Source organism: Aspergillus glaucus (genome assembly GCF_001890805.1).
Source record: "Aspergillus glaucus CBS 516.65 unplaced genomic scaffold ASPGLscaffold_22, whole genome shotgun sequence".
Classification (NCBI taxonomy): Eukaryota; Fungi; Ascomycota; class Eurotiomycetes; order Eurotiales; family Aspergillaceae; genus Aspergillus; species Aspergillus glaucus.
In genome coordinates, this window is record NW_019170474.1 from 294,418 (window position 1) to 312,355 (window position 17,938).

At 48.3% G+C, this 17,938-nt stretch overlaps 5 protein-coding genes across 5 annotated transcripts; 4 read left to right on the top strand and 1 right to left on the bottom strand.

Annotated features, from left to right (window-relative positions):
- Window positions 1-1,780: 1,780 nt before the first annotated feature.
- Window positions 1,781-3,070, top strand: ASPGLDRAFT_84906 (uncharacterized protein). The gene is made up of 3 exons (XM_022550303.1): window positions 1,781-2,138; window positions 2,191-2,543; window positions 2,608-3,070. The coding sequence occupies exons 1-3, from the start codon at window positions 2,025-2,027 to the stop codon at window positions 2,849-2,851; spliced, it is 711 nt and encodes a 236-aa protein (XP_022397443.1). The 5' UTR covers window positions 1,781-2,024; the 3' UTR covers window positions 2,852-3,070.
- Window positions 3,071-7,844: 4,774 nt separating this feature from the next.
- Window positions 7,845-11,491, top strand: ASPGLDRAFT_51175 (putative translation elongation factor eEF-3). The gene is made up of 3 exons (XM_022547476.1): window positions 7,845-11,159; window positions 11,305-11,349; window positions 11,403-11,491. The coding sequence occupies exons 1-3, from the start codon at window positions 8,091-8,093 to the stop codon at window positions 11,466-11,468; spliced, it is 3,180 nt and encodes a 1,059-aa protein (XP_022397444.1). The 5' UTR covers window positions 7,845-8,090; the 3' UTR covers window positions 11,469-11,491.
- Window positions 11,492-12,331: 840 nt separating this feature from the next.
- ASPGLDRAFT_829603 (uncharacterized protein) lies at window positions 12,332-13,017 on the bottom strand. Its single transcript, XM_022550195.1, has 2 exons — window positions 12,393-13,017; window positions 12,332-12,333 (listed from the first exon to the last, which is right to left on the bottom strand). Exon 1 carries the CDS (start codon window positions 12,907-12,909, stop codon window positions 12,514-12,516), a length of 396 nt encoding a protein of 131 aa, XP_022397445.1. The 5' UTR covers window positions 12,910-13,017; the 3' UTR covers window positions 12,332-12,333; window positions 12,393-12,513.
- A 2,181-nt stretch (window positions 13,018-15,198) lies between these two features.
- On the top strand, window positions 15,199-15,980 carry ASPGLDRAFT_51179 (uncharacterized protein). The gene has a single exon (XM_022547477.1). The coding sequence runs from the start codon at window positions 15,487-15,489 to the stop codon at window positions 15,934-15,936; it is 450 nt and encodes a 149-aa protein (XP_022397446.1). The 5' UTR covers window positions 15,199-15,486; the 3' UTR covers window positions 15,937-15,980.
- A 445-nt stretch (window positions 15,981-16,425) lies between these two features.
- ASPGLDRAFT_51180 (SDR family NAD(P)-dependent oxidoreductase) lies at window positions 16,426-17,536 on the top strand. Its single transcript, XM_022547478.1, has 4 exons — window positions 16,426-16,507; window positions 16,595-16,842; window positions 16,901-17,180; window positions 17,232-17,536. The coding sequence occupies exons 1-4, from the start codon at window positions 16,471-16,473 to the stop codon at window positions 17,486-17,488; spliced, it is 822 nt and encodes a 273-aa protein (XP_022397447.1). The 5' UTR covers window positions 16,426-16,470; the 3' UTR covers window positions 17,489-17,536.
- Window positions 17,537-17,938: the final 402 nt, after the last annotated feature.

Genomic DNA, 17,938 nt, shown 5'->3' on the forward strand with positions numbered 1-17,938 from the left:
TGCCATCCGACGATGAGGAAACTGCCATGGTGCGTTAAACCCGAGTCGAAGGGAAGCCGGTGACTAAGGTCTCTAGTCCTGATTGAAAGACATCGTTAGCAAGGTTGGTACCGGGCCAGATGTTAAACTCCCTGCATCTAGGTTGACGATAAGCTTGATGCTTGTGCGTATTATCCTTCTTGCAGAATGTCAGTAGCTAGGCGAAGTCTATATATGCATATGTTTTCGCTAAGTAGGGTGTCAATTGTTTGCGCTCTCGGCTGTAAGAGGCCAAGTGCTTTTATCAAGAAGACATGGTTCTCGGCGCTTTCCTGTCGAGAGACATGGATTATGGCGTCTGCACTCCAGGATGGCAATGTGCCTTCTCAGAGATCTCCCACTATCGACAGTCTGTCGAGATGGGATTTGTGTGTAGCTCCCATTCGCTCTCGTGAACGGGATATTTGTTAGGTTTGCCCGGAGGTGACTCTGGAGTACTAAAATATTCCCGGCTTCTTCACGCAAGATGACCCTGAGCGTCCGTACTGGTTACGTGCAGCAATTCAGCGATGATATGGGCCTAATGTCTCGTGTGGGGACGGGCTAAGTGCACCTGAGGGTGAAAATATGTTTAGGCATGAACCAGGGAAGCCTCGGGGATGCTGCCTGTACAGAATTTGTAAGCACTGGAATCCCAGATGCAGAACTATCAAACTGTTGGAAGAGCGCAAATCACAAGGCGATTGAATCGTTGGTGATGATGCAGCTTGCAGCATGTGTGGTTAACTGGAGTCCAGTTCAATGCCATAGAGCGCACCAACCAGAGTGGAAACACTCATTCTCATCTAACTCGAAATCATAGGTTCCTCGAAAATACGATCTCCATTCACAACCACCAACGGTTACCTCGCCTAGACGCTACCCGGTCCTTGTCGGCAACCCCCATGACGAGCCACTTCGACAATACGGCCATCATTTGCATCGACCAGTCGGTAACCCAACTCGACGCTAATCGGTTCTTGTCGACAACCGCCATGAACCACGCTCTCGATATCTACGGTAATTTAACAACGCCTTCACCAACACCCCTTTCACCCGTTCCCTCGTTTCCCCCTCAACCAGTGACAAACCTCCAATGCTGGAATTGGGCGACCCAGCCCGTGACTGCGCTTGCTTTCGCGAAGAATGGGATCGCACTACTGAGGAGCATGAGAGGTTTCTCGCATTTGTCAATCTGGATATACTGTTGGGCAGGTGGACAAGCATGATCGTTTCCTTGACACGGTTATTATTCGCAACCATCGCATTACGCGACTGTGTTCAGTGGGATTTCCTTCACAACGGTCGATTTCGAAGGTGAGAATTTCCCAGACAATTTCTTATTCACGGGGTTGACAAAATGATTCATGCACAGAGGCCCGTCTGTAACGTGATCGACGCCAGAAAACTGCGCTCAAAAAAGTCAAGTCGACGTGGTTGCTCATACTCGACAGAATCAACTCCGGCAAAACAAGGTCTTCTCGAGAATGCTGCGTGATGGAATATTGAGGATATTCGGCTACTACGGAGTGCAAAAATCAAAAACACAAAGGAAAAAAGCATATCAAATCGCTTGTCAACCTGGATAGTCGAGTCAGCCTGAGCTGTGCGCCTTGGGCCCCGAGCTTTGCAGATCACCTACTTGCAGCGGATGTGATCCGCGAATACGCGACTTGGTGTCATTTGATCCTTTCTTGGCTAGATAACTACAAAGCCAATGATATTAGTTCTCTTAAATTGTTCTCGTCTATCAATCATCCGAAAATGAAGCGGCGCAGTTGAATTGTGACTGAGTGAAAGGCTTAATTCGTATGTACGGCGTACTTTGATGGCAATCGCAATCTGCTCTTGCCGTATGACAGTTCTGGCCCCTGTGACTATGTCGTGACAGATAAACACAGCCTCTTTTTTTCTGACTTAAAACATCTTTCCCTCCAAACAGAATATCGCACTTCCTCCATATTCAATTTCTTCTCTCGTCGATATCTACCTTCAAAGAACTCATCATGTCGGACTCTTATCATTACCAGCACAATGCGGGGAACAGCCCTCAGTACGGCGGACAGGGTTACTACCCACCTCCACAGCAGGACTCGCAGCAGGGATATTATCCACCTGCCGTAAGTCTTTCTGAAGCTCCGATTCTAGTTTCACTACTGACTCCATTGCTAGCAGTCTTACTCCGCTCCTCCCTCTCACGATCAGTACGGACAGTCGCATCCATACGGTGCACCCTACGGAGGAGTTCCCGACTACACCCAGAACTCGCAAATGAACCAGCCTCAGCAAGGCTCGAACGCCTCCTACTACGGCCCTCCAGCAAACGAGAAGTCCCCCCAGGCCGGACAGCAGCCAACGGGCACCCCCGAACAGGGACAGGCGCAGGAAGGCGAGAGGGGTCTGGGATCGAAGCTAACTGGTGGTGCGGCCGGTGGTTTCTTGGGTAAGAAGTTGGGCGGAGGATTTTTGGGAGCGACCGGGGGTGCGTTGACTGGTGCTGCCGGAATGGGTTTGGTCAGCAAGTTGTAAGTTTCCCCGTTTTGGTTCTGTCGAGGGATGCTGGGTGCTGACGTTGTTCTCTCCGTGCAGGCGCAAGAAGCATGACAAGAAGAAGAACGACAAGAAGTCCGAGAAGAAGTCCGAGAAGAGGTCTGAGAAGACTTCTGAGAAGAAGTCCGAGAAGATACACCATAAAGTGGAGCGTGCTGGACAAGGCTCTCACTCTACTTCTGGTTCGAGCTCGTCGGGCTCTTCTTCCAGTGAGAGTGAGAGTGAGAGTGAGAGCGGCAGTGGCAGTGACAGTGACAGTGGTAGTGGTAGTGACAGCGACTAGTGGCTTGGTTGAGTACTATACTTGCTGTGTTAATGTTTCACGTTTCATGATATCCTTAGGCGTTTGAGGAATTTGCTATTATTACACTCCTGGGAGAGAAAAGAATCGCATTCAGGTTAATCTTGGCTACGTTCGAAGAGTGTCTCAAGCACTCGTTTTCATACGATGTATCCGTTCGAATTCGACCTCTGGTAGTCTCAATTTGCATTATAATGTCAGCCTTAATATTTCCATGATAATTAGCTGAAACAGAGAGAAGTCCAACCAGTAAGCCACAGACTCCGAATATTACTCGGATAATATAACAATAGATCACTATTTCGCAAAAGAAAACGAAAATGAGGAACAAATCTGAGACAAGAAGCAACGGAAAAGAAGAGATTGAAACAAAAGAGACCGGGACCAAAAAAAAAAAAAAAAAAAAAAAAAAAAAAAAAAAAAACACAAGTCAAATAAAACAACGACTGCAAAACACAAGGATATCAGGGAAGATTCTCATTTGATCATTTCGGTACATCCGGCGGTCGTTCTGACCATTTGTCGAGAGCAGTGGCACGGAACATTCTTCATGCTCTCCAATTCCTCCTGAATATCTTTGCGGCAATGGAGAATCTTCGGTTTCTTGTGTTTTGAAGTAAACCGTCATTCCTGGGTCATCTGAGCCTGCTTGGTGCACTGTACCAAAGAAAACGGGCTTGAGAGGGGTCTCGTCTCGCCTCTGTATAATCCGCGAAAGACAATCAAATTAAAAAAAATCGACCCAGGTAGACGTTGTTCGGCTTTTGCTTTATTTTCTGGATCTTGTTTTCATTATCCCCAATCTTCTGTTTAATTGCTTTGATCTCCTTCTCCCATGCCTTCTCTACCTTCGCCATCGCTCCCTGGTCTTTTGCTCTTCTCATTTATGGCAGCTTGTAAGCACTGTGCTTTCTGCTTCACTTTATCAAGAAGGCCAAATGCTCTATTTGCTGGTCAGATCCCCCAGGGAAAGAATACCATCATTGGCGATGGTGAGGTGGTCGAAGGCCGGCCTCTTCTAGTTATCGTTAACGAAGGAATGAGAACAAGGAGAGGAAATGGCTTCCTACATGGATAGTTGCTCATCGGAGCTTCGTTTGATGTGCCTTAGCTTCGCTTTTGTGTCCTGAACCTCCCTTTCGTTTGTATTTGATGGTCTGGATTTTAGTTTCTCTTTCTCCATGATCTTTCATCGCCCTCCGGTGTCCTGCCTGGAGCTCCTCAGCCTTCTGAACCACAGCAGTTTTGTCTTAACGCAATTGCTAAGACTCCTGAGTTCGTCCGATGCGTTCATTAATGTCTGACCCGGTCATATGTTTGGTGATTCCATACTGCTCTCTATCTATTTCATCCTTTCCCTAGAGAGGCCAAGCTGCGTTGGTCTTGCGGGCATTTCTTGTTGTCCAGAAAGCTGAGGAGCTCCGTTTGCCGTTGGACCTGAGCAAATATCAGGTTAAACGGGCAGGAGCACCATCATCGGGTGACAAACGTTGCGTCAACTTGGCAATATATGATTTGTTTTGAAGCATCATACTCATTGCGAGAATTTGTTTATAGCATACTAAGCCGTATTTAGAGTCTTGAGCTGTCACACTCAATCATTATTGTAGATATCAATGAGTCGACAATCGTCAATTTTTTCGGTCACTTTTCCACTCTGGAAGTGCTACTTCTAAAGCCTGTTAACTAGCATTTTACTTCATTGGCACAATCTGCTGGGTATTTAACCGCTTACCTGTTTCGTGGCTTTCAAAGCAATATTGTTGGTTTTTTTCTTTTTTCTTTTTTCTTTTTTCTTTTTCTTTTTTTTTTTTTTTTTTTTTCAACATGTCATAAAAGAAACCGAGCATTTCCACCCTAGTTGGTGTGTTGTATAAGAGCTGGAGCTCCAGTCGTCCACACACGTTGTAGGCCACTGTGTATCTTGACGCTCCTTTACAAACAAGTAATGCAACGGCGGGAATGTCAATGTCATTTCTTAAAACGTGCTCCACCTGTTCGAATAGTGTCTGTGTCTGGAAGGTTCTTAGGCCACTGTACATATCTACCACGGATATTGCACGGATGGCTGAGTAAAGCTTTCCTAAATCATCACTTTTATCGGCCTCGGATAACTAAGAAAGAACGTAGGTCATTCTGTCACAGACTGGGTTGCAGCACTGTGGCGAGAGCTTCACAGTCCTGTTTTGTCGCAATGACCACGCTGCATTCATGCCCCTCCAAGAGATTTTAAAGAGGCCTAGCGTGCCCCTAGATGTCGCACTAGATTGTACGGTTCTGTGGGGGGTATTGCGTAAAGAAGCCAGAATATCCATATGTTCCTAAAGGATTATTGAAACCCCCTTAAGCAGGAACGGACGTCGATTAAATGCGAGAGTTGAAGGCAGCCAACATTCGAAAGTCCGAACGAACTCCATCTCGACAAATTTGTCTATAATCGAAGCGTCTCTAATACTTGATTGGCGCGCCCGTGTGTCCCTTGTGAGTAGTCGTGTATACTGGGCTTCGTGACAGGGATTGAAGGCCTTTGTTGCATTGGCAAAGGTTCCCTGGTCGATTTTCCCATCTTTGTGTATGGTGGTCAGAGCACCCAGAACAGTCTCGCCCGCAGCTGTGTACTCCAGGGATTTCTGCTGGCTGCATCCTAGCAGATACTGCAAGGAATATACAATGAATTCATGCTCTTGGATCATGAGCTTGTTGCGTAGTTTTGTGGGGCAATGTAGGACATTTCCTTGAGAGGCCGCATCATACAAAATGCCTCTGTAATCCATCCGTACTTAATAGACGCGGTCCTTCATATGCTGGGATGAGCCGATCTATGCATCACAATATCGTCACTTGCGGAATAAGCATAGGTGCAGAGCTATCACTGGTGATAGGTGAGACAGGGAATTATCGAGTTACCGAGTTGACTTCACAAGAACTGCTTGGACCTCTGCAGGGATTGCAACAATGTACGAATATATCAGGAAGTCCACAGACACACAACGAAGTAAAACCATATAGCTATGGGTTATTTCTGTTTGCATATGCTTGATCTCGAGAGGCTCAGCGGCCCCTCCGCCAGTTGGATGGCTTTAAAAGATGCGTCACGATACAGAGCCATCCTGGGCCACTAAAAGTTTCTGCACAGTCTTGTCGGACAGAGCCAATTGATATGCCGGATGCCAATGCATCAACTGGCTTAAGCAGAACCGTCTCATTTTTTGCAACCTGGGTAGTTTGTCAGTCATTTAAAGACGTTTGTAGGACGTTCGCTGTCAGATGGAGAGACTAATTTGACAATTTGGCCTGGATAGAAGAGAAAGAAGAAAGGAGAGGAGAGGATGAGTGAAGGTGACGACAGCGACTCTCCCTTCATTGGTTCTCGTACGCGAGAAACCATCCAACAGACACGTCTGGTGCAATTCGGACCGGCGATCCCACTGGCAAAGTAGCAGAGATCGCGGCGGCACAGATGCGGGAGGCATTTGCTTACTTCCCGGTACTACGGGCCCCATCGATTTGAAACCATTTGCTTGTTCTCATTCTTAGTCTTCTCCCCAGATCTCTGGACAATATAGCTTCCAAATGGACTAGTGTGATGTACATGATATTGGGGATCATATGCAAACCATACTAGAGCCTATAGAGTACTGCTATATCTGGCAACAGGCCCAAAACGTCTTTCCAGCGGATCAAGGCATATTGATTGTTGTTATCTATCCATTTGGATTTGGATGTACAATACAGCGATGCAACATTATCATTATCATGGTGGGTGAACAGCTGAAGCGTTCTATAAGCTCATAAGTTGTGCATCATATAGTGACAAAAAAGATGTCGCCGGTATGGCAAAGAGTGCTGCATAACTAGGGCATCTGGAAAAGAGCATGTATCTATGTTTTTCAGCCTGTTCACCCACCATGATAATGATAATGTTGCATTGCTGTATTTTACATCTAAATCTAAATGGATAGATAATAACAATCAATAATATGCCTTGATCCGAGAGCTGACACTTTCATACCTCCACTCCACATTTTCTTATAACGCAAGGTGATGCCATAGTAATTAGCAAGGTTACCAAAATCGATCACTCTGTACCCTGTGGGACATTGATCAAGGGACTAGACGTCCCTGGCAAACTCTCTAAATTCAATATAGGGCTGATGCTATGCCAGGAAAGTAATTCCGTATTGGTTGGCTCGACCGAACTATGTGCGAACAAAGTGGTGGCGAATATCAATCGACGAATGAAGACCAAGCTGAATTTCCCGCAGAAGTACGGAGTACCCATATATAAATACGATAACAGAAAATCCGGGGTAGAATAAGTCCCGACAACTGTACATGGCCGAGCAAGCGTATGCATGATATAAAATGCGGTGAAGGGCTGGGCCACGAATGGCGGTCATATCCATGTCGGACAAGGATTTATCTTCAGCTTATTCGATATGGACAATACGACAGTTCATCGCCCATGAACCCAGAACCCGAATCCAACGGGCATGATCGGAGTTGATACTGGCCTGTCCATGGATCCGTACCAACCCTAACGCCTTCTGGGCCGCCACCTGGTAAGTGGCGATAGCCCCGGACTATGTTGCACCTGTATACCCTACCATTCTGAAGCAGATAAGCATTAGTAGCATCTTACTGTCTGTACTTTATTTGCCACAGTGCTCTTATCAACAGTAGTATCCGGGGAAACCCCGTGACATGCCCTACTGAGTTTCCGCCCCTCGAATCCCAGCAGCCAATCAGTTGGTATACATTGATACTCCCGGGACCACGGGGCCAATCGGAGGTCGTCTATGGCTCAAAATCAGCGGCGTTAGACCAGATCGGGTTTAGTGCGGGACCAAAGGCAAAGAAAAAACTGAAAAGAAAAAATTTTTCTGCCAGAAGGCGGCGAGAGGGCCACAACCAGCGATAAATATCATCCTCTCCCACTTGGTCCCCTCCTCTTTTTTTCCTCTCTTTCTTACCATATCCCTCTTCTCCCCTTTTATCTCCTTTTTCTTTTTTTGAAAAGAGGTCTGGTCCTCTCTTTTCTTTTCTTTTTGTCTTTTGTATAGACAAAAATTTAGACCGTTTCCGGCCACTGCGTTGTGAAAGCGCAGATTTTCTTTGGGCCGCCACTTTTCGAGATACCCTGATAGAACGCCCTTCGTTCTTGATTTTTCGCCTTTGATTTCCTTTCTTTCGACTTGGTTATAGAAAAAAGTTCGACAAAATGCCCGCTGCCGCATCCGTTCCCGAGGTTTCGAGCAAGGAGACCGCACAGTCCGTGCAGGTTCTCGAGGACCTCATCAAGAACCTCAACGTCTCCGGTAGCCAGGATGAGATCAACGCCGCTGCTGGCAACATCGCCTCGCTCTTCAGCGGCCCTATCCCTGAGCAGGCTCTTCCCCTGAAGGCCGTCGAGACCTTCCAGAAGCAGCTCGCCAACAAGAAGGATGCTGTTGCCCGTGAGCGCGCTCTCGAGGGCATCCGTGCCATCGCCGGCCAGCCCACTATCGCCCCCGGTGTCGAGCCTCACCTCGTTGCTCTTTTGCCTAACGTCCTCACCGCCATCGGTGACAAGATGGTTCCCGTCAAGAACGCTGCTCAGGCCACCGCCCTCACCATTGTCAAGGCCATCAACGGCAACGCCGTCAAGGCTGTCCTCCCCGCCATCCGCGAGTCGGTCTCGAACGCTCCCAAGTGGGCTGAGAAGTTGACCTCTCTCCAGTGTATCGACCTCCTGGTTGAGACCGCCCCCGCTCAGCTCTCCTTCCGTGTTCCCGAGCTCATTCCCGTCGTCTCCGAGGCCATGTGGGACACCAAGGCTGATGTCAAGAAGGCTGCCTACTCCACCATGGAGAAGGTCTGCGGTCTCATTATCAACAAGGATATTGAGCGCTTCATTCCCGAGCTGATCAAGTGTATCGCCAAGCCTGAGAACGTCCCTGAGACCGTTCACTTGCTCGGTGCCACCACTTTCGTGTCGGACGTTACTGGTCCTACCCTGGCTATCATGGTCCCCTTGCTTGACCGTGGTCTCGTCGAGCGTGAGACCGCCATCAAGCGTAAGTCGGCCGTCATCGTCGACAACATGTGTAAGCTTGTGGAGGACCCTCAGATTGTCGCTCCCTTCTTGCCCAAATTGATGCCCCGTCTTCAAAAGAACTTTGAAACTCTCGCCGACCCCGAGGCTCGTGAGAAGACCGAACAGGCTCTCGAGACTCTCACCCGTGTCGGTGATGTCAAGGATGGCAAGATTCCTGAGATCTCCACCGCCGGTGACATCGAGACCGTCGCCGCTATCCTCAAGGAGATCATTGGCGACAAGGTCAACGACAAGTCCGAGGCCATCGTTAGCTACATTGGTGCCATTGCTGGTCAGCTCGTTGACGAGAAGGACGCCGACGTTTCCAGCTGGACCCAGAACGCTCAGCCTTACATCGCCGCCCTCATTGGTGAGGGTGAGGCCAAGGGTGTTGCCGAGACTCTCCGCAAGAAGGCCTCCCCCGAAGCCGCTCAGGGTGACGACATCGCCTCCGACGAGGAGGAGGGTGAGGATCTGTGCAACTGCACTTTCTCCCTGGCCTATGGTGCCAAGATCTTGCTGAACCAGACTCGCCTCCGCCTCAAGCGTGGTCAGCGCTACGGTCTCCTCGGTCCCAACGGTACCGGTAAGACCACCCTCATGCGTGCCATCAACAACGAGCAGCTTGAGGGTTTCCCCAAGAAGGACGAGGTCAAGACCGTGTACGTCGAGCACGACCTCGATGCCGCCGACACTGAGCAGACTGTCATCGGCTGGACCCTGAAGAAGCTCCATGAAGTCGGCTTGGACCCCAACCAGGCTGAAGTCGAGACCAAGCTCGAGGAGTTCGGCTTCCTCCGTGAGCAGCTTGAGGGCCCCATCACCGCCCTCTCTGGTGGTTGGAAGATGAAGCTCGCCCTTGCCCGTGCCGTGTTTGAGGAGCCCGACATTCTCCTCCTGGACGAACCCACCAACCACTTGGACGTCAAGAACGTCGAATGGTTGGAGAACTACCTGAAGACCTCCCCTTGCACTTCCATCATGGTCTCGCACGACAGTCGCTTCCTGGACCACGTCATCCAACACGTCGTCCACTACGAGCGCTTCAAGCTTAAGCGTTACCGTGGTAGCCTGAGCGAGTTCGTCAAGAAGGTGCCTGCTGCTCGCTCCTACTACGAGCTCGGTGCCTCCGAGATGGAGTTCAAGTTCCCCGAGCCCGGTTTCCTCGAGGGTGTCAAGACCAAGGCCAAGGCTATCGTTCGTGTCAACAACATGTCCTTCCAGTACCCCGGTACTCCCCGTCCCCAGGTCACGGACATCAGCTTCCAGGTGTCGCTGGGTTCGCGTATTGCCGTCATTGGTCCCAACGGTGCCGGTAAATCCACCCTGGTCAATGTCCTGACCGGTGAGCTGGTCCCCACCGCTGGTGACGTCTACCAACACGAGAACATCCGTATCGCCTACATTAAGCAGCACGCCTTCGCTCACATCGATAACCACCTCGACAAAACCCCCTCCGAGTACATCCAGTGGCGTTTCCAGACCGGTGAAGACCGTGAGACTATGGACCGTGCCAACAAGATCATCACCGACGATGACGAGAAGGCCATGGACAAGATCTACAATATCAATGACACCCAACGTCGTGTCATTGGTATCCACTCTCGTAGAAAGTTCAAGAACACCTACGAGTACGAGTGTTCGTTCGCTCTTGGTGAGAACGTTGGCTTCAAGCAGGAGCGCTGGGTTCCCATGATGACTTCCGACAACGCCTGGATTCCTCGTACCGAGATCATGCAGTCGCACTCCAAGATGGTTGCCGACGTTGACCAGAAGGAGGCTCTTGCCAGCGGTCAGTTCCGTCCTCTGGTCCGCAAGGAGATCGAAGCCCACTGCGCTCAGTTCGGTCTCGAGACCGAGTTGGTCACCCACTCGCGTATGCGCGGTCTCTCCGGTGGTCAGCGTGTCAAGGTCGTCCTTGCCGCTTGCTCGTGGCAGCGTCCTCACGTGATCGTCCTTGACGAACCCACCAACTACCTTGACCGTGACTCGCTTGGTGCCCTCTCCAAGGCCATCAAGACCTTCCAAGGTGGTGTTGTCATCATCACTCACTCTCGTGAGTTCACTGAGAACCTTACCGAGGAAGTCTGGGCCGTCATGGACGGTAAGATGACTCCTTCCGGTCACAACTGGGTTGCGGGTCAGGGTTCCGGTCCCCGTCTGGCGGACAAGTCCCAGCAGGCCGAGGAGATTGTCGACGCTATGGGTAACAAGGTATGTACACTGTCTTTCACTCCGCTTTCCACATTCCCCGCCCTCCACCCCCCCACTCCCGCATTTTCGCTCCCCGACCTCCCACCACTTCACCAACCCACCTCAACCACTTTTTCTTGACAACACATGCTAACTTAATCAACAGACTGTAGTTGAGAAGAAGAAGAAATTAACAGCCTCGGAAGAGAGGGTCGGTTTCCCCCCCTTGTTTGGAGTTTGGAACGTTACTAACAATCTTTGCAGAAGAAGAAGAAGGAGCGCATGGCCCGCCGCAAGCGTGGTGAGGAGGTCTTCTCCGATGAGGAGTAAACTGAAAAAGTTGGGTTTTTATGATCATGTTACGAGTCATTATGTCATTATTGGCTTGACGATTAATAAAATGAGACGTTTCCTTGTTCATCAGTTTGCCTCGTAGCCCCGTATGTTTCCGTATATGGTCACGTGAGTGTTGTGGCAGATTCCAAACGTAGGTCCAGCCAAAATTATGCCACGCCATTATGGTCTGAGTCGCTGCACCCAAGGGGTACTCGGTTGCTTGATTCTATCCTTCTAAGCCAGGCATGATTAGTACCTCTTTGTTGCTTGATTCAGAGGTACTCGACATCTAGTCCTTCGTCCCGTAGAGTACAAATGCGCTTACTGCCTAGTACGGCCGAGTTGCCGAGCGCCCAGAGCGCATACGCAGAGGTTGTCGTCAATTATCCTCACGTCGCAGAGAGAGAAATGAAATATAATAACAGTGAATTACGCTCTGAATGAACGATACTGTACAAGTGGCAGAGGTTTCCGTCTGGTCTGTCTCAGATTAAAGCAAGCTTCTCCAGATGGTTGTATCGCGGAGAGGTCCCCAAGGCATATTTACCAAACAATACATACACATTTCTTTGTTTGTTTACATATTGCAAGCGAGTCCTTCCTTGACAGCACTCCTCGCCTTTTCCTCTCCGTCCTGCTCTACCACACATAATCTCTATCCAGACCAGAATGAACCCACCAATATACCGATTTTTCGTGTTCCTCCGTCTTGGTATACCATATTAGCAGTTTAAAGATCATCCAGGTCCCATATGAAGTGGTTAACACCGGACACCGCGTGAAGGTGTGAACACGTTTTCTAGGAACGTCGTCCGGCTGCCGTACATATTGTACAGCAATGGGTTAGCAACTAGTCACCGTTTGCCTCCCTTGAAGCCATCCTGCTGTACAAGCATGTACTGACTTTTCCAATTCTATACCATTAGAAGCTACATCTCATCACTCAAACATCAGGTGGAATCTGTTTCGAATACCGCATCGACGACCATCAACGACGTCCATCCTTCCGGTAGCAATCTGTACAAACTGCACCAAGAGATTATGTGCCGACCACGAATTGGAAAGTCGTGGCGATCAAGTCCGCCGTCTCTTGCGCATTACAGTGGACGCAGAAAATTGGGATGCCAACTTCTCGGTCATGCTTCATCCAAGCCCTGGTTTTGAGAATGTGTTGATCATTTTCTGGGCGATGCCTCTTGTTCTTGGAATAAAAGTTGTTGCAGGCGGCGCACAGAATCATGCTGGTCTCACCATTGATACCATGGTAGCCACGACATTCATGAGTTCCCTCAACTGCCTCGCAATTCTCGCACATGGCCGACCTGCCAGTTTCGCGGTCTTGCTTGATTCGGGCTCTGATCTCATGCGTGACCTGCAGGTTGAGATCTCGATCTCTGCCATACCTCTGATAGTAGTGGTGATATGGCATGCACATCACTCTTCGACTTCTTTGCTCGAAATAATGGATCTTCTTGGTGCCAGATGAGCCCTCAAGAACATCAGTGGTCACATTGGATCAGCCCACCTGCTTTTCGAGTTCTCTCAAGGTCAGTATTGGTTAGGAAGTCATCATTCTCTCCATCTGTGCGGAACCGGTCATTCGTTCCAAGGAACAAATAGCATGCGGAGCAGAAGAACTTCTTCAGAGTCAGATGCACATGGAACTGAGTGGCATGGATTTGGATGCTTCCATTCCAGTTGTTACACTGTATCTTGGGGAACATGGACTCTGTTCTTTGACACATAGTACAGGTTGTATTGTCACCAGCTTCTCACCATGCCTCTTGGTGCACATCCAATCAGTGAATAATGTCTGTATCTGGAAGGGTCTTATGCCACTGCATATATCTAGCACAGATATTGCACAGGTAGCCACCAAGGGCATTCTCTGGATCAGCACATATCCAGTTATATTTTCCCCATCCCTCAGGGAGCATGGAAACAGGGTATGTCATTCTATCACAGGCTGGATTGCAGCATTCTGATTGGACCTTTGCAGATCTATGGAAGAAGCCTTGTCGCAACGCCCATGCCGCATTCATAACTTTCCAGGAGACATGGAAGTTGCTTCGGAGGATGGGCTGGGAGCGTCGACTTGAGCTCGGACATGAGCAGAAGAGTTCGGCATCTTGACTTTGAGCTTCTTCGTGCGAAAGGGAAGCGCAGTAGTGGTCATCGTCTGCGGTTGGATGGGGGTTTCTTCTGCTTTATAGTCAACGCCTGTAATCACTAAAATCGGATGAACACTATTATACTTACCCATACTGGTGTTTCAAAGTGTTTTTATATAATCAGTAGATAGGAGATCGCGAGGAGTAGAAGAGCGTAGGTAGAAGTTAGGCGATGGAGGGACAAGAGGCTTAGACGGAGGAGTGGAAAAGGACAAAGTGAGGGGGGAGATTTTCCATTGAATACGCCTATAGGAGAGATACATTCATTTCCCAGCTCGCAGTGGGCTACAGAGCAACTGTGATTGAAGTGCTCATCTACCGGGTCACAAGGTCAAGGCAAAAGGGATCGATCCTCTGCTCTATCCTTTCGATTCTTCTACAAATTCATTTTCACATATCACTCTACTTGCTACTTAGACTCAGATTGTGCCAAATTGGCGTCGCGGTACTGTTTGGTTCGTTGGCATCTGTCCACAATGATATGTTATCGTACGTGTCGAGTACTCCACCCATCTCTGTGAGAGTTTCAGCTGGTTCAGATGCTTATCAGTATGTAAATAGCTCTATACCAGTTATTAACCAATCACTAACTAGCTACGAACTAGCTCATGCACCTACGCCCCAGGTACGAGCCTGGGGCCCCTGGGCTAATCATAAAAGTGGCTCTGTTATAGCAGCTGGACTTAATAAATACTGCTCTTATATGGATCCTAATAATTTTGATGAGGCTATTCCTCATACAAATGCAGGAGAGCAATCACACCAAAAGGGATATATGCTAGGAAAACAAATTTCTCTAGTAAGGGCTGTTGAAAGGTAAGCATACTAGTTCCTAACTAATAAGGAACCAGTTGGGAACCAATTACTGACTAGTTATTCTTAGAGGTTATATACTTGATCAACGTGATGTGGATCAATATCAAACACGACATACCTATGGTCAGCGGCATGGATATCATACAGATTATATATCTACCCAATTCTCGAATAGCTTAATTTGCGAGCATAAGTTTCTAACTAATTGCTAAGTAGTTAGTAGCCTATTACTAACTGGTTATAGAACGGAAATGTCAACGGGAGTCATCTAGCTCTAGCTCAGCACACCAGGCCACACCAAGGCCACAAGAGCAGATATTTAACAGCATTGAGAATAGAGCTTCTAGAGGATACTCATCTTCTGGATCACCCCAGCCTATCCGTCGTCGCTCAAGCTCACGAGGATGAAGTCCATCACAAGGATGGGGACGAGGACGAAGACAATCAACTACATCAAGGTAAGCACTAGTTAATAGACTAGCCAGTTATTAATTAATTACTAACTTATTCTTCTAAGTTCTTTGAATGCTGAACCATCTCTTCAGCAGATAGCCTCAGAGAATAATGCTGATATAGCCTATCAGCAAAGACGAAGAGAGCTTGAGCTACAGCATCAATAGGCTGAGATAGAGCATCTTTGGGTTGTTACTCAACTGATGGTTCAGGGAAGAATGCCGCCAAGTTTAATACCTGTCACGGGCTCGGACCAGTAGATATTAACGAATTGATATTCCTATCTAAACTAGTGTAGCCATCGACGAGAATATCGAATCTGGGGAGAAGAAGAAAGAGGAAATCTATCTAGAAGACGAAGGGGTCTTATAGGCGTTTGTGTAATCTCACTAATGTTTCGTTTGTCTTCATTGCACGGTTGGCGTTGTTTGGCGTGTTGATGTCGTTTGTCTATATCGGCGTCAGTGCAACGTTGGGCCGTCACAGTTGGTGTTGAAGACCTATTCAGCACTGCTTGAGATGTTTGCTACTATTGTCACAACTGGCTTGCCCTTGAGACAATCGAGGCCATTATGATTCAATTGTCATCTGACCGTTTCGAACTGAAACAAGGTTATAAGGTTCTGGAGGATGAACTGGATGCCAAGCAAAATCCGAATGAAGTTGGATATGATGAGGACTCAGGTGCTGAGATTGATGCTCATTATATCAGTGATATTGATGATTGTGATGGCTTCGAGGATGAGACTGGGGAGGCTGACGAGGAGGAGGTTGAGCCCAGTCTTCTTCCAGTCAACTGCAAGCAGGTCCTTCCACCTGCCAATCTGGAGTTGCAATTCCGCAACCACAAGCAAGTTCTTCCACCTATCAACCTGAAATTGCAATTCTGTGACCACAAGCAAGTTCTTCCACCCACCAACCTAAAGTTGCAATTTCAGAACAAGGTTCTTCTGGCCGTCCACGTTGTGTTGTATATGAACCAGGACGGTTTCATCGACTTGATAATGAGCTGTAATTTGTAATTTGGAGTTTTGTTGTTCAGTTTCTCTGTTATGAAGGGATTTTCACCCCACGCATAATGCGTATAAGTTTCCCTTTTATATCAGCATGTTTGTCAGTGTTTTATAGTTGTATAGGATAATGATGTCGTAGCATTCTTACCATGGTTAGTTTTAAATTCAGATTGACTGTAACTTGTGATTACATCAGTATAAAACTCAATAATTAATCATCTTACGTTAAGACTGTATCATTACCAGAGATCCATACAAGACAGAAAGATGTGTACTGCGTTGTAACGGGGCGAAACTGAGCTTTTGGGCTGGCCCAAACGGGCCAGGCCCGTTTGACCCAGCCCATTCGGGCTCCCCAAAAACCCGCGGGCTGAACCTTTTGGACCCAGACCCGTAGCGGATCTCCGGGTCGTCCGGTGACACTCTAGCAATCACACTATAAATCCACAGTCTAACACTACCCAGTCCACCATTTTGTCCTTTCCTTATTTCCAGGAAGATAACACCTACTTCTAGTCGTGCTTACTCTATTATCCACTGAATATGAATCTTACTGGTTATGCATTTATTGTGGGGGGAGGTAAGTATCCCTGGGCTGTTGGCCCCATTACCGGTGGATCTTCTTTTATGTGCGCCACAGCCAAGGGCTGATTCTGGCCCCAATTAGGAGGTGGTATCGGCTCCGTCTGTGCTCTAGCCTTTGCCCAAGATGGCGCCGCTGGTCTTTTGGTTGCAGATTTGAGCCTCGAATCGGCTCACAGGATCGCAGTCGAATGTCAGCGTGCAGCCACACATCCCAGCTTCCGGGCTGAGGCCTTACACATCGATGTCTCACAAGGAGAGTCGGTTAAGCGTGCCACGGCCCACATGGTCCAGACATTTGGACGGATTGACTGCCTTGTTAACTGTGCTGGAGTAGGTTATTCACCACTATCCCCATACAGTACTGACTATGCTGCTTTCTGGAATTTAGATCGGGGTGGAAAGGGCCGTTGAAATAGCGGATGCTAATGCAGACGAGTTCTGTCGCTTTCTCGATGTAAATACTACGGGGTCTTTCATGCTTGTGCGTGAAGTGTCGGCGATCATGAAGTCTCAGGAACTGAGAATTGTCGACTCCTTGTCCGAGGCACGAGGGAAAACACGAGGATCCATTGTCATTTTGGGCTCCGCCTCGTCGTTTGTGGCTACTCCAGGCATGGTGCAGTATACAACATCCAAGCATGCCGTGCTTGGCTTTGTGAAGAACGCAGGTACAAATCAATCAATGGCAAATAATATGCATGATTGCTGACTTGTCACAGCGCTGGACAACGCTCCACATGGAATTCGGGTGAACTGCGTCTGCCCCTCTTGGGTGGACACGCCCATGATTCAGAGGGCGATTGAAAGTGGATTGGAGCTGGACCAGTTGATCAAGACTGTAGTGCCAATGGGGCGCATCGCCACTCCAGATGAGGTTGCAGATGCAGTGGTTTTCTTGTCGAGTTCGCGATCGAGTTATTTTACCGGCTGTGGGTTCATCATGGATGGTGGAACAACTCTAACTTGTCATGTTTAGAATAGATAGCTAGATACAGTTCTGATTGGTATTCTCTGAATAGGAAACTGATTAATGTATTCAACGTACGAGCGACGAATGCGGGCGAGCGACGAATTCTGTATTCCCATACAAATTGGCACTTTTTGAATCAGTGATTTCTTGACCAATTTACTATTATTGAGGCTCATATTAGGAAAGTCAAATCTTTATATATATATACATATAAAGAACCCTCAAAAGCACCAATGCAGCTATACCAAGGCCTTCGGAGAGCTGCTACATCAGTCCTCATTCAAATGCAAACTGGGAAGATTGCGCTGGCCAGTTACCTTGGTACCTTCAAGGCTATGGAATCAACTGAATGCTCCAGTGGATGTGGCCTCCAAGACATACGCCATGTTCTCCTCCACTGTACCAACCAGGCAGGACCCCGGATGCGCCATCTTACACAGGGATCAAGACGGGAGC